A 13,034-nucleotide genomic window follows, 5' to 3' on the forward strand; every position below is an offset into this window, starting at 1 on the left:
GGGAAGCCCAGCGTGGCTCTGGCCAGGCTGACATCCAGGTGTCTGCAGGCTGGCTCCTTTCTGGAGGGTCCAGGGAACGGTCTGTTTCTTGCTAATTCTGGTTGTTGGCAGAACTGAGTTTCCTGCAGGGGTGGGACCAAGGTTGCCATTCCTCTCTGGCTCTCAGAAGAAGCTGGGGACCCTCCAGGCTGGGAGCATCTGCAGTTGTTTTCCCAGGAGGCAGATGTGAGGGAACAATTCAGGTGAAGGGAATGGGGACCAGAGTCCAGTCCAGGAGTCACTGCTAGTGGGACTGTTGCTTGTGTGCTGACTGCTGTGTCAAACTGAGTCAGAAGGTAGTGGAGGCTCCAGAGAAAGCATTTAGGCACAGGTGGGGAATGGTATGAAATGTGCCTTGGGAAGACTATTCTACAAGAAATGTACACAGTGGCCCGAATGGGGTCTGTGGGCCCAGGAAGGAGCATCAGGTGAGTGTGGGGGTGCTGGACCCACCAGACCATCCACCGGCAGGTGGGATCCTTTGCTGGCCGCCGTGGTCTGCGACACGGGAGCCACCTCCGCAGGGAAAGAGAGGGCTTCCTCCTCTCTGCTTCCTCTTGTCTCACTCCATGGTTTCCAAGAGTCACAAGGTCTCCATAGCAGCTGCTGGCTCATTCTCTACCCCCCAGCCCTTCTCCGAGTCCCCCAGCCCACCTGCTCTAAAGAGATTACTTGGTGATAGATCCTCCCTTCCCCCAACTGGTGGGTGGAGTATGAAGTAATCTGCGGCCTGGAAATACATGAGTACCTAACCAGGCACCTTGTATGGACTATACATTGAACCACCAATCCACACCTGCCAAATACCCTAAGCCCTTGTCCTATATGGACCATACATTAAGCCACCAATCAGCATGCCAAGTACACTAAGCCCCCATTCCTTCCCATTCCACCCCTCAAAAGGAGTGCCCACCTCTGCACGAGCTGCTGTCCTCCCCTTGTGAGACAGCCTGGCAGGTCTCTTTCCCCTAATGAAGCCTGTAATCCTCGTTTTTCGGCTCCTGACTGGTCTCTCATCCCAGGTTTCAGCACCAGAATGAGAGAGAAGGTAGTGGAGGCTCAACCTTGGTTCTCAACCTTGGCCGCACATTAGAATCACCGGGGAATCTTTTTAAAATCCTGATGTCTGGGCCCCAGCCTCCGGAAATTCTGTTTCTTTGTTATGGGGTGGGGGCCACAGCATTAGTAACAAAGAAACAGAGTTTCCATAGGATGAGGCCCAGACATCAGGATTTTAAAAAAGATTCCCAGGTGATTCTAATGTGCAGCCACGGTTGAGAACCACTGGCTGAGGGTATTTGGTAGGTGTTGATTGGTGGTTCCATGTATAATCCATAGAAGGTGCCGGGTTAGATACTCAGGTATTTCCAGGCTGCCGGTTACTTCATACCCCACCCACCAGTTGGGGCAAGGGAGGATCTATCACTTGGCTTTGGGGAGAAGGTGGTTACATTCACCTCAACCCCTGCCCACCTCCAACCCCAACCACACACACGTGTACACAGGCCTCCGTCTTCATAGCAGCGACGCCACCGTCCACAGAGTATGGCAAGACTGAAGCACAAATTACATTCCTGGAAGGAAAGGAACTTGGCAGAGCTACTCTAGTGGCTCAGAGGCAGCAGGACAAAGTCGGGGTATTACTTGAGACTTTGATGTTTAGCTAGGCAGGGCAGGACAGGAGATGATTAGGATTGGGTAAGGGCATGTTGTCATAGTTTAGGATTGATGGATCACAAAAAAACAAGGGTTTTGAGACCAGGCGTTCTAAGAGTCTTGGAATGTACAAAATTGTCATGTGATGCTTTCTGTTGAAGAGTTGATGGTTCTCTTAGAAAGTTTCTAAAATGAACAGTAAATGTACCTGCATTTTTTTAAACTTTGTTTTTATTGATTTCAGAGAGGCCAGCTCAGTGGTTGAGGTCAACCTGTGAACCAGGAGGTCAGGGTTCCATCCCTGGTGGGGGGCGTGCAGGGGGCACCCGGTCAGTGATTCCCTCTCCATGTGTCTCTCTCCTTCTCCCTTCCTCTCCAAAATCAATAAACACATTTTTTTAAAAAGAGAGAAAAAGGAACTAAAAGGCCAGATCATCTCAAAAAGCGATTCGCAGTTATGCCTGTTTGCTCCTTATTCTACCCAGCAACCGATGACGAACGGACTCGGGACGCCATTGGCTGGCTGACCCAGAGTCCCTGGAAATCTTGGGACTCCGGTCCCAGAGGACACAGGTCCCAGCCGCCCGGCCTCCCAGCCCCCCGGCCCCCCAGTCCCCCGGCTCCCCGGACCCCCGGCTCCCCGGACCCACAGTCCCCCAGCCCCCCGGCTCCTCAGCCCCCCAGCCCCTCGGCCCCTCGGCTCCCCAGACCCCCGGACCCCCAGTCCCCCGGACCCCCGGACCCCGCCACCCCCTCACCCCGGTCTCCCGGCTCCCCGGCCCCCCAAGCCCCGGGCCCCGGTTGGGGGAAGAGGGAGTTTTCCTCCCCGCGTGCGGGACGGTTTGCTCTCGGGTTACAGAGGGAGAACCCGACCCGGTCATTGAGCGTCCGCGGAGGAAAGGAGATGCCGCCGTGAAGTCCGACAGGTGGGACGGCGGGCGCTGCGCTCCGTGTGGGGGCGGGGCGGGAGGTCACCTGGTTGGGAGGGCGGGTCCCGGAGGGGGGCTTCCCGGGTCTCCGCGCGGCCTCACCTGGGGGCGCACAGGCGGAGGGAGAGGGAGGGGGGAAGGAGGAGGAAGGGGACAGGAAGGGGAAGGAGGGGGAGGGAGAGGAGGAGGAGGAGGGGGAGAGGGAGGGGGAGAGGGAGGGGAAGGAGAAGGGGGAGGGGAGGGCGGAGGAGGAGGAGGGGGACAGGAAGGGGGAAGGGGAGGGGAAGGAGAGGAGGAAGAGGAGGGGGAGAGGGAGGGGGACAGGGAGGGGAGGAGGGGGAGGGGAGGGCGGAGAAAGCTATCCGGTGACTCTGGGGAAGCCGAGCTCTGGTGAGACGTGAGCCTGGCCCGGCGGAGGGAGGTTCCTGGCTCCGGCCATGGAACGTTCTGGGTCCGGCTGTGGGGCGACCCTGACCCGGAGAGGAAGGGGGTGCCCAGGACACACGTGGGGGCTCTGATGGCACCAACACGAGTTGCAGGGACGCCTGCTGATCAGGACGGCGACTCCCCAGGTCTGCGCCCCGGGCCTGCGCCCCCGCCTCCCCGCCTCCCCGGGGTGACTGGTCCTCGGTGCCATGGAGCCGGCGGCTTCCCTGCACGTCTCCCCGCCGGACCCCCTGCTCTTCTTCCCCCTCCTCGGCCTGTCGGCGCTCGTCTCAGGTGGGCACTGGTCTCAGGTGGGTGCTGGTCTCAGGTGGGGGCCGGTCTCAGGTGGGCACTGGTCTCAGGTGGGCACTGGTCTCAAGTGGGGCTGGTCTCAAGTGGGGGCCGGTCTCAGGTGGGGGCCGGTCTCAAGTGGGCACTGGTCTCAGGTGGCCGCTGGTCTCAGGTGGGCGCTGGTCTCAGGTGGGCACTGGTCTCAGGTGGGCACTGGTCTCAAGTGGGGCTGGTCTCAGGTGGGCACTGGTCTCAGGTGGGCACTGGTCTCAGGTGGGGCTGGTCTCAGGTGGGGGCTGCCACACTTCCCTCTGTGTGTGCTCACACCTTCGTGCACCTATCCGTTGAGTTCACACCAGCGCCCCCAATTCAAAGGCACATAACCTCCAAGTAACCAAAATATAATTCAAACTTTATCAGAGAGGAAAGGAGAGAGAGAGAGAGAGAGACCAATGATGAGAGAGAATCATTGATTGGCTGCCGGGGCCGGAAGACCCTGAGCGATGGATGGGCAGATGCTCTAACACAGTTTCTGTGAAAGAGGCTAAGGCACCACTTGGCTATCGCACCAGGTAGCCCTGTTCGCCTGCCTCCTTGGCTTTTATTGTCCTAACAGCTTGAACTCAAATTAGCCTCTGGGTACAATCAGCAGGCAGGCATCCTTGAGGAAGCACATGCTTCTACAGGGTCGGGTCTTAAAGACTAAACAGAGATTCTAGCAGAACACCCCGGGGATCGGGCTTGTTTGGAAAAGTCGAGGTAGGGGCTGCGCCTTCAGCACGGTCCCCTCAGAGCCCTGACCTTTCGGAGGACCCTCCTTACAGACCTTCCAGCCAAGTCCTGTGCTCCCCACAACTGGCTGCACCGGCTGGGCCTCATTCAAATTGTTGTTGTTAACCCTCAAGGGAAAGTATTTCCCATTGATTTTTAGGGAGAGTGGAAGAGAGAGGGGAAAACAGAGAGAAACATCCATGTGAGAGAAACTCATTGATTGGTTGCCTCCTGCACGTCCCCAACCAGGACCCGGCCGGGCGGGAAGGAGCCTGCAACCAAGGTACCTGCCCTTGATGGGAATGGAACCTGGGACCCTTCAGGGCAGGCCAGCGCTCTGTGCACTGAGCCACACGGGACAGGGCTGTGTGTGCATTTCGCACTAATAGCAGGTTTCAGTTGGGACTGGCTGGCGGTTACCCTGTTGGACAGTTCCAGTCCCAACCTCCCCCCAGGCCGGGGCTGGACTGGGGAACAGGACAGCTCTAAGCACAGAGTCTGCAGGAGCTCCGTGTGGGCCTCTGTGTTCTGTTCACCAAGCATTAGCCGCCTCGGTAGGTACTTACTAGGCGTCCCCAGCTCCAGCCACAGCGACTGGCCCCCAGACCCCTCAGCCCAGGAGTAGCTGTCCCCGAGAAGAGCCACTTCCTGTTGTTACCGGGAAACCCCCAGGTGGGCTCGGTTGCCTGTCGCTGTGTCCAGTCACGAAGGCAGGGTTGAGTCCCATAAGGTGTTTACTGAGAAGGCGGCCCACCCAGCAGACAGGGTGCTTACAAGCATGGAGCCCTGTCTCCCAACAGGTGCAGGGACAGGACTATAAAGGGGAAGGGGCTGGGTGCTGTGTGCAGCCCTGGGGGTCTCAGACGTCAGCTCTTGTCCTCAGTCCCCAGACTATAAGATGCTGTTACTGAGATGATGTTTTGGCTCCTGGTGACCCAGCTTATGGTTTCTGCTCCCTGGACTCACAGCTGAGTCACCTCCCCAATCACTTCACACAGGGCTTGAAAGGGAAACAAGAAAAATGTAACCCCCTGCTCACATATAAGAAACTTATATACTGTTCACATAACCAGATACTTATAGTGTTCACATAAGTACCTGTGTTCTAAGATTTAAAATAATAGGATTACTTTTCCAATTAATTCAGCTGCTCTGTCTGCCAGATTGTAAGGCCCCTGTCACTTTCCTGCCCTCGATGTCCAATGGCCGGTGCCCCGCCTGAGCCTGTGCCTCTGTCGCGCAGCCCAGTTTACAGTCGTGGGACCGGATGAGCCCATCCTGGCCATGGTGGGAGAACACACCGTGCTCCGCTGCCACCTGTCGCCTGAGAAGAGCGCGGAGGACATGGAGGTGCGGTGGTGCCGGGCTCGGCTCTCCCCGGCGGTGCTGGTGTACATGGGCGGGCGCGAGAGGCCCGAGGAGCAGATGGCACAGTACCGCGGACGGACCACCTTTGTGAGCGAGGACATTAGCAAGGGGAGGGTGGCCCTCATCATTCACAACGTCACAGCCCACGACGACGGCGTCTACCGCTGCTACTTCCAGCGAGGCAGGTCCTATGACGAGGCCGCCATGCACCTAGTGGTGGCAGGTGCGTCGTGTCACTCCCTTCGGTGGCTTTTTCACAGAGCAACTCACTGAACCTTAGGCCCCCGGCAGCCCAGTAGGTTTTTTTGTTTTGTTGTTAATATATATATTTTTAAATATATTTTTAAATATATTTTTATTGATTTCAGAGAGGAAGGGAGAGGAAGAGAAAGAAACATCAATGATGAGAGAGAATCATTGATCAGCTGCCTCCTACATGCCCCCCATATGCAACCTGGGCATATGCCCTGATAGGAGATCGAACCATGAACTCCTGGTCCATAGGTTGACGTTCAACCACTGAGCCACGCCGGTCAAGCCGTCCAGTAGGTTTTTGCCTAGAATTCCCTTCAACCTCGGAGGACAGCCTCCTCCTGCCCCAGGACCCAACCAGTGGCTTTGCCCTGCTGAGCTGTGGGCATGGAGCCCTGAGAAGCACACAGAACACAGCGGGAGCCTTGAGCAGGGAGAGAGTTTAATCCCTACAGCTTTTAAGAAACCTTTATTGTTGAAAATATTGCATATATCCCCTTTTCCTCCCATTGACCCCCTCCAGGCCACCCCCTCCCCACCTATTGTCTGTGGCCGTGGGCCATGCACATATGCATACAAGGTCTTTGGTTGATCACCTCCCACCCACCGCCCTCCCCCACCTTCCCTCCGAGATGCTCAGTTCCATGCGTCCTAAACCCCACAGATGGTGCCGATGCTGCTTCTTAGAGACCTCTGAGCGTCTTTACCAGGAACATGCTTCAGAAGTAGAGGCTTTAGACGTATCTCTCGGTCCCCAGGCCTGGGCTCCAAGCCCCTCATTGAGATGAAGGACCATGAGGATGGGGGCATCCGGCTGGAATGCACGTCGGAAGGGTGGTACCCCGAGCCCCACGCAGTGTGGAGGGACCCATATGGTGAGGTCACGCCGGCCCTGGAGGAGGCTTACGCCCAGGATGCTGACGGCCTCTTCAGGGTCACCTTGGCTGTGATCACGGACAGCTCTGTGAGGAACATGACCTGCTCTGTCAACAACACGCTGCTCGGCCAGGAGAAGGACTCTGTGATCTTCATTCCAGGTTCGCTCCCTGCCCTCTGGGGGCCCAGCCCATGAGGGTCCTCAGCAGACAGAGGGGAGCCCCAGTGAGGCTGGGGGAGGGGCTGCAGTGGGAGGGTCCTGGGGCCTGAAGAGCTGGGGCAGCAGCTGAGCTGAGGCCTCTCCCCGCATCACAAGGGGAACATCAAATATTCTCAAAACTCAGGAGTAGGAGCCTCTTCCCTGAGGGTAAATCTGATTTTCCTCCCTGTGATGGTTCTCAGCCCGGGCCTCCCTGGCCTCACTCACTGGGACTTCTCTGGCCCCCCTTCCAGAACCCTTGGTCCCCAGCTCGTCTCCCTTCCCCTGGATGGAGGCCCTGGCTGTTGTCCTGCCTGCTCTGCTCCTCCTCCTCATCATCCTCGGCAGCATCTGTCTCATCAGGAAACTCCGCAGGAGAAAAGAAGCTCTGGCCCTGGAAAAAGACCTTGAAAATAAACAGAAAGAAATGGCTCGTAAGGAACAGGGGCAAGAACGTGTGGGAAAAGAGAGAAAGAACGGCTAACAAACAGTGAACGAGTAAGAGGGCACTTCACTGCCGTTCCCAGGACCCTGCTGGGCTGCAGGAGCCTGGGGGACAGAGGACAAACGGGACTGTCAGGGCTTGGGGCTCTGCGTCCTGGCCCCCGTCCTTTCCCCCCCCCTCCCCCCCGCAGCTCCCTGCCCCCGTCCTCCCCCCCAATTCCCGTTCGCCTTCCTCAGATGTTACATCCACCCACCTGGCTGCAGAGAGCGCCCTGTTGCTGAAAGAATGAAAGAAAGCAAACCTAACTGAGCCAGGACAGTCCAGCCACCTGGTCCACCTCCTTTCTGGGACCTGGCGCTTCCTGAGAGGTGGGGGAGGGGGTATTCACAGAAAGAGCTAGGCCTTTGTTTACCAGCGACTCACGTGCAGAGAACTACACAGGTTGAGGGCGTCCGTTGTTTCTGTTTATTTTTTCAGAGCAGCTTCAGGAAGAATTGCGTAAGTCTCGCATTTCCTGAATGGCCCTGTGCACCGCGTGCTTCCGGCTGGTCTCGGTCACCTCGGGAAGCTCACTGTCTGTCCCCTTGCAGGATGGAGAAGAGGCCTCCTACATGCTGGTGAGCACCCGGCCGTCCCTCACCTCCTGAGCCTCCCCCACTAGCCAGCAAAGGGACGGGTACGCTGAGGGGCACCAGGGCCACAGTGCGGGCAGGGCGGGGGGGTGGGGGGGCCTGGGCTGGGGTCAGTTCACTCGCAGCATCCCACCCCCACCCAATGAGGCATCCCAGCTCTTCCCACAGGAATTCCCGGGGCTGATGTCAACTCTTCCCACCCTCGTTTTTTTAAAAAGGTGTTTTTATTCATTTCACAGAGAGGAAGGGAGAGGGAGAGAGAGATAGAAACAGCAATGATGAGAGAGAATCATTGATCAGCTGCCTCCTGCACACCCCGCACTGGGGATCGAGCCCACAACCCAGGCCTGTGCCGGGACCGGGAATGGAACTGTGACCTCCTGGTTCATGGGCCGACGCTGAACCCCTGAGCCAGGCCTGAGCCAGGAATGAGGGATCCACCCTTTCCTCAGTCTTAGCCAGTGTGCCTGCAGTTGCTTTGAAAACCAGTTCTGGGAGTGACTCGTGTGTCCCCGAGGGCTGGGCCCGGTCCTCAGGGGGAATATGAACAGCAGAGAAATTGCTGTCCTGCCTCCAGGAGTGGGAGAGGAGCCACCTTCCCGCCCTCGATTTTCAGTGTCATTTCACCCCTGACTACGGAGGGCAAGCAGGTCAGGCACAGAGCGGACCTCCCCGAGGCTATGGTTCAGGGGTCGGGACTCTTTGGACCCGGGGTGTACGTGCGGGAGGACACTGCTGGCTGAGGTAGATGTAACCGGGGAGGGGCGGGCTGCAGGGAGCTGCCAGGAGCTGCCTCAAGAAACGCCTCCCTGCCCAGGGGAGCCCTGATGCTGGGCGCAGCCCACAGGAATGGGCCTGGGCAAGTGGGAGCCCACAGCGCCCTATGCGCTCCCTGCGCTGTGTGTGATTCAGCACCCTCTGCTCAAAGGCACCAAAGAGACCAGGTTTTAGCAGACACCAGGGGGCTTGGCCCTTTCCTTCCTTGTTTGTTTGTTTATTTATTGTTAATCCTCACCTGAGGACATTTTCCCACTGACCTTTAGAGAGTGTGAAAGGGAGAGGGAGCGACACGGAGAGAAACACCGATGTGAGAGAGACACATCGACTGGTGTCCTCCAAACGAACCCCCCAACCAGGGCCTGGGTTCGAGCCTGAGCCAAGGTACCTGCCCTTGACCGGGATGGAACCCGGGACCCTTCAGTCCGCAGGCCGTCGCTCTAACAGCTGAGCCCAGCCAGCAAGGGCCGGACCTTTCCTCTTTGGGTGAATTTACAGCTGTCACCGTTGGACCTACAAGATGGGGGAGGGAGAAGGCATTTTAACACGATGGACGCCGGCCGGTTCAGTCACGGAAGGGCAGGTGGGGAGGTCTGCGGAGCGCCGTTCGGCACCTCCCGAACCGGGAGAGGTCCCTTAGGCGCAGGTGTTAGCGCACAGCCGGTGGGAGCGGGCCCGCCTCTGCCGGGCTCGCCTCTCGGGGGCAGTGGCTTTGGGGGCCTTGTCCTCCTTCGCCCTTTGAAGGGAGCTCTTGTCCGTCACTTAAGTCGCCGCCACCCGGTTAACCCGGCGGACGCCAAGGACCCATCCGGGCTCCTGCCCGCGTGTGTGCGGGGAGTGATCGGGCCCCAATGGCTTCCCTGGGGTGGGGCGGGGACGGGGTCTCTGCAAGTTCCCCGGCTAAGGAGAGTCTCAGGTCAGAGGTCCTGGCGAGAAAAGGGGGGGTGGGGACCCGAGGATGCGGAGAGAGAGGGAGCGCTCCCTGCAGCGCACGCAATGGGGCCGCCTCTCCCGGAGCCCGATCTCCACCCGAGGCCAGGCCACCCGCGCAGGTGGACGCGCAGGTCGGGAGTTCTCGCCTGGGGCCGCCCGGGGCCTGGGATCCGGCCCTTCCCCGGGATCCCAGCGCAGGGGAGGGGCGTGTCCCCGCCTCTGCGGCCTGACCCGGGGCTTCCTCCGCAGCCGACGTGGTCCTGGACCCCGAGACCGCGCACCCCGAGCTCTTCCTGTCCGAGGACCGGAGGAGCGTGCGGCGGGGGCCCTCGCGGCAGAGCCTGCCCGACACCCCCGAGCGATTCTCCTGCCGGCCCTGCGTGCTGGGCGCCCCCAGCTTCTCCAAAGGCCGGCACTGCTGGGAGGTGGAGGTGGAGCGCGCCATGGCCTGGTCCGTGGGCGTCTGCGCGGTGGGCGCGGAGCGGAGGGGCGAGGGGCCACTGGCCCCCGGGCACGGCTTCTGGACCCTGGAGATGTTCGAGGGCCGGTACCGCGCGCTGGCCTCGCCCGAGAGGGTGCTGCCCCTGAGGGGGCGCCTGCGCCGCGTGGCCGTGTTCCTGGACTACGAGGCCGGGGACGTGTCCTTCTACGACGCGCGGGAGCGCGCGCACCTCTACACCTGCCCGCGCGCGTCCTTCTCGGGGCCCCTGCGCCCCTTCTTCCGCCTGGGCTCAGACGACGGCGCCCTGTCCATCTGCCCCGCGTTCGCCGGGGCCCGGGGCGTCCCGGTGCCTGAGGGCGGCCTGGTCCTGCACGGGGCGGGGACCGAGCGCAGCCACCAGTTCCCTGGCCTCGGAGGAGAGTAGGGGAGCCCTGGCCGCCCCTCCTGCCATGCACCCGCTGTGGTCACATCGGAGACCCCCTTCCGAGGCCCCGCACCCCAGGCCGTCTCCCCACTGAGGTAGTTGCTGCAGCAGCTCATTTGCCGGTCACCAGGGGGCAGGGGCCAGTCCCGGGGGCACCAGGGCTCCGGGTGGCCCCCAACCAAAGAAAGTGCTGGGCGGCCACGGGCGGAGAGCCCGCTGCGGTAGCATCAGGTGACGCGTGTGGCCTTGAACCCGAGTAAACACCAGGCACCGTGGCCTCGCCGTGAGGCCAGCAGGTGCCCCAGGACCTGAGAGGACGGAGAGCCACCTTGGAGGTCAGGGATGAGGAAGCGGGACGGCGGGCTGGGAGGGGCCCGGCCCTCGGGTGGCTGAGCCCGCTCAGGAGGGCCCAGGGTCCCAGCACCTGCAGGTCCAGCCCGCCCGCCCCCCGGTTTGCAGCCCGCACAGCAAAGCTCCCAGGCTGACAGGACGGAACAGACACAGGATGAAAGACGAGGATCCGTGGGGATCGGGCCTGGCTCAGGTGTCCCCGCCAAAATCGAGGGGGCAGTACCGGTCACGGTCGCGGAGAGCGGCCGGGGTTAAGGCCCCAGCTGAGCAGGTGAGCAGGGAACCAGTTCATCGCGAGGCCTCGGTCCAGCGGAGAGGCCGCTGGTTTCCAGCCTCCTGGCCTCAGGATGCCTTATTCGCGAAACATGACCGAGGCCCCAGGGGGCTTTTGCTCATTTTTGCTGCTGATATTTGCTGTATTGGACCGAGAAGCTTCGAAGTCTGTCCATCTGTATTTATATGACAGCTAAAAACGGATTAAGATGAGCATAACATACTTTTGTGAAAGATGACTGGTTTGCAAAGCAAAATAAATGCTAGTGATGTGCGTGGCATTGTTCAGTTTGTTTTGCAAGTCTGATGTCTGGCTTTAATAGAGACGGATTCTCTCATCTGCCCAGGAGAGAAGGTGCGCAATCTCGGGCAGAGGCCAATTAAGCAATCGCCGCCACCAACTGTTTTCAAGAAATACCCCCCAGGAAGGCTATTCTCGGGGTGAGCTCTGCCTCCGTCAGATGAAGGCCAGGGTTGAGGGGGGCTTCCCAGGAAGAACAAACAGCACGAGTCACTAAAATCCACTGGAAATGGGTTGTTCAAGGAGAAGGGTCCCTTAATGCCCAGAAAGGAAGAAGGAAATTCTAACGAAGTGAATTCCCCAGGCCGACAATGAAACCACACAGTATTTAGCTGGACGTTAGTGTGTTTTTGTTGTTTGTTTTTTAAAATATATATTTTTATTGATTTCAGAGAGGGAGAGGGAGATAGAAACACCAAGGGTGAGAATCATTGATCGGCTGCCTCCTGAGTGCTCCACAAGAGGAAAGCAAGGTGAATAAATTCCTGGCCCACCCCTAAAATTCCCTAAGGTTTGTAGCCCTGCCTGGAGGGCTCACCCCACCAGGTGGCAGGGAGGGGCTGCAACGGGGTAGATTCTGGGGGGAGCTCAGGTGCGTCAGACTCCCTGGTCCCTCCCTGCAAGCTCACTCCAACCGCACTTCACTGGCTCCTCTGAGGTCCTGTCTCCCTTTTACTTTATTCTGGGAATTCTCCATTGCGACAGCATTCCCACTCAGCCTGACCCCAGGGCATTTGCACCGCTCCCACCCCCAAGAGTCCCTCTTCCATACAGAAACCCGTCACCAGTCACCCAGGCCTCCTCACTGCCCTGCCGGCACTTCACCTACATGAACTCCGAGGGTTACAGTGCACATCCATTCAACACAGGCTTGGTCAATGGGGATTGATGTCATTGCTACCATGCCAACCTATCAGTGGGCCCTATCTGATTATTACCAGCGTGCCAGCAGTGTGCGCCCCCGGGAAGAGCAGCGGGCTCAATGCTGAGTAAGGAGACACAGAACACAGTGCCCTCCGTGATGCCCTCACCCAGTCCTTTGTCTTAGCTCGATTAGGCCACATGCGAAGAAGACAAACCCAAAACCCTGACCAGAGCCCTCTCCAGGGCATCCCCACCATTCACGGGAAGCCAGCAGCCGGGAGGAGAGGGAGACAACGCTACCATCTTAAGGCCTGAGAGGGGGTTGCAGGTTGAGACAACCACATCTCCACCCAAATTCCTCCGGTGGGTGTGTAGGCCCTTGGAGAAAATAGAGGAAAGGAAGGAAGCAGAACACTCAATCCTACAGCATTTTCTTGCCCTGATTAAGGTGCCTGAACTTGGTGCTGGGGTCACTAAGGAGATTTGTAGAGATTTAAAAATATATTTTTTATTGATTTCAGAGAGAGGGAGGGAGGAGAGAAGGACAGAAACATCAATTATGAGAGAGAGTCATTGATCCAAGCTGCCTCCTGCAAGCCCCACACTGGGGATCAAGCCCACCACCCAGGCATGTGCCCTGACCAAGGAATCAAACCCTGACCTCCTGGTTCATGGTTCAACGTTCAACCACTGAGCCACACCAGCTGGGCATATGCAGGGATTTTTAAGCAAAACGTGAAATAATCAGATTTGCATTTGGGAAGTCATTCTCCTAGCAGTCTGGT

General features: G+C 58.8%; 1 protein-coding gene across 3 annotated transcripts; it reads left to right on the plus strand.

The window, feature by feature from the left end:
• Window positions 1–2,992: 2,992 nt before the first annotated feature.
• Window positions 2,993–11,363, plus strand: LOC132220819 (butyrophilin subfamily 2 member A2-like). 3 transcript variants are annotated; one of them, XM_059674450.1, is made up of 7 exons: window positions 2,993–3,344; window positions 5,356–5,703; window positions 6,491–6,769; window positions 7,062–7,241; window positions 7,730–7,750; window positions 7,843–7,869; window positions 9,844–11,363. In XM_059674450.1, exons 1-7 carry the CDS (start codon window positions 3,260–3,262, stop codon window positions 10,458–10,460), a joined length of 1,557 nt encoding a protein of 518 aa, XP_059530433.1. In that variant the 5' UTR covers window positions 2,993–3,259; the 3' UTR covers window positions 10,461–11,363. The 3 variants fall into 3 exon arrangements, with proteins under 3 accessions (XP_059530433.1, XP_059530434.1, XP_059530435.1); XM_059674452.1 differs by having other exon boundaries at window positions 2,995–3,344; window positions 5,276–5,703; XM_059674451.1 differs by lacking the exon at window positions 7,730–7,750 and having other exon boundaries at window positions 7,062–7,262.
• Window positions 11,364–13,034: the final 1,671 nt, after the last annotated feature.

Source organism: Myotis daubentonii, chromosome 18 (genome assembly GCF_963259705.1).
Source record: "Myotis daubentonii chromosome 18, mMyoDau2.1, whole genome shotgun sequence".
Lineage (NCBI taxonomy): Eukaryota > Metazoa > Chordata > Mammalia > Chiroptera > Vespertilionidae > Myotis > Myotis daubentonii.

Bases quoted from the DNA above. Each gene is read 5' to 3' on its own strand.
- LOC132220819 (XM_059674451.1), top strand. From the start codon at position 3,260: ATGGAGCCGGCGGCTTCCCTGCACGTCTCCCCGCCGGACCCCCTGCTC. The intron at 7,263-7,842 runs GTGTGGGAAAAG...GTCCCCTTGCAG, and splicing joins TAAGGAACAGGGGCAAGAAC to GATGGAGAAGAGGCCTCCTA. The intron at 7,870-9,843 runs GTGAGCACCCGG...CTTCCTCCGCAG, and splicing joins AAGAGGCCTCCTACATGCTG to CCGACGTGGTCCTGGACCCC.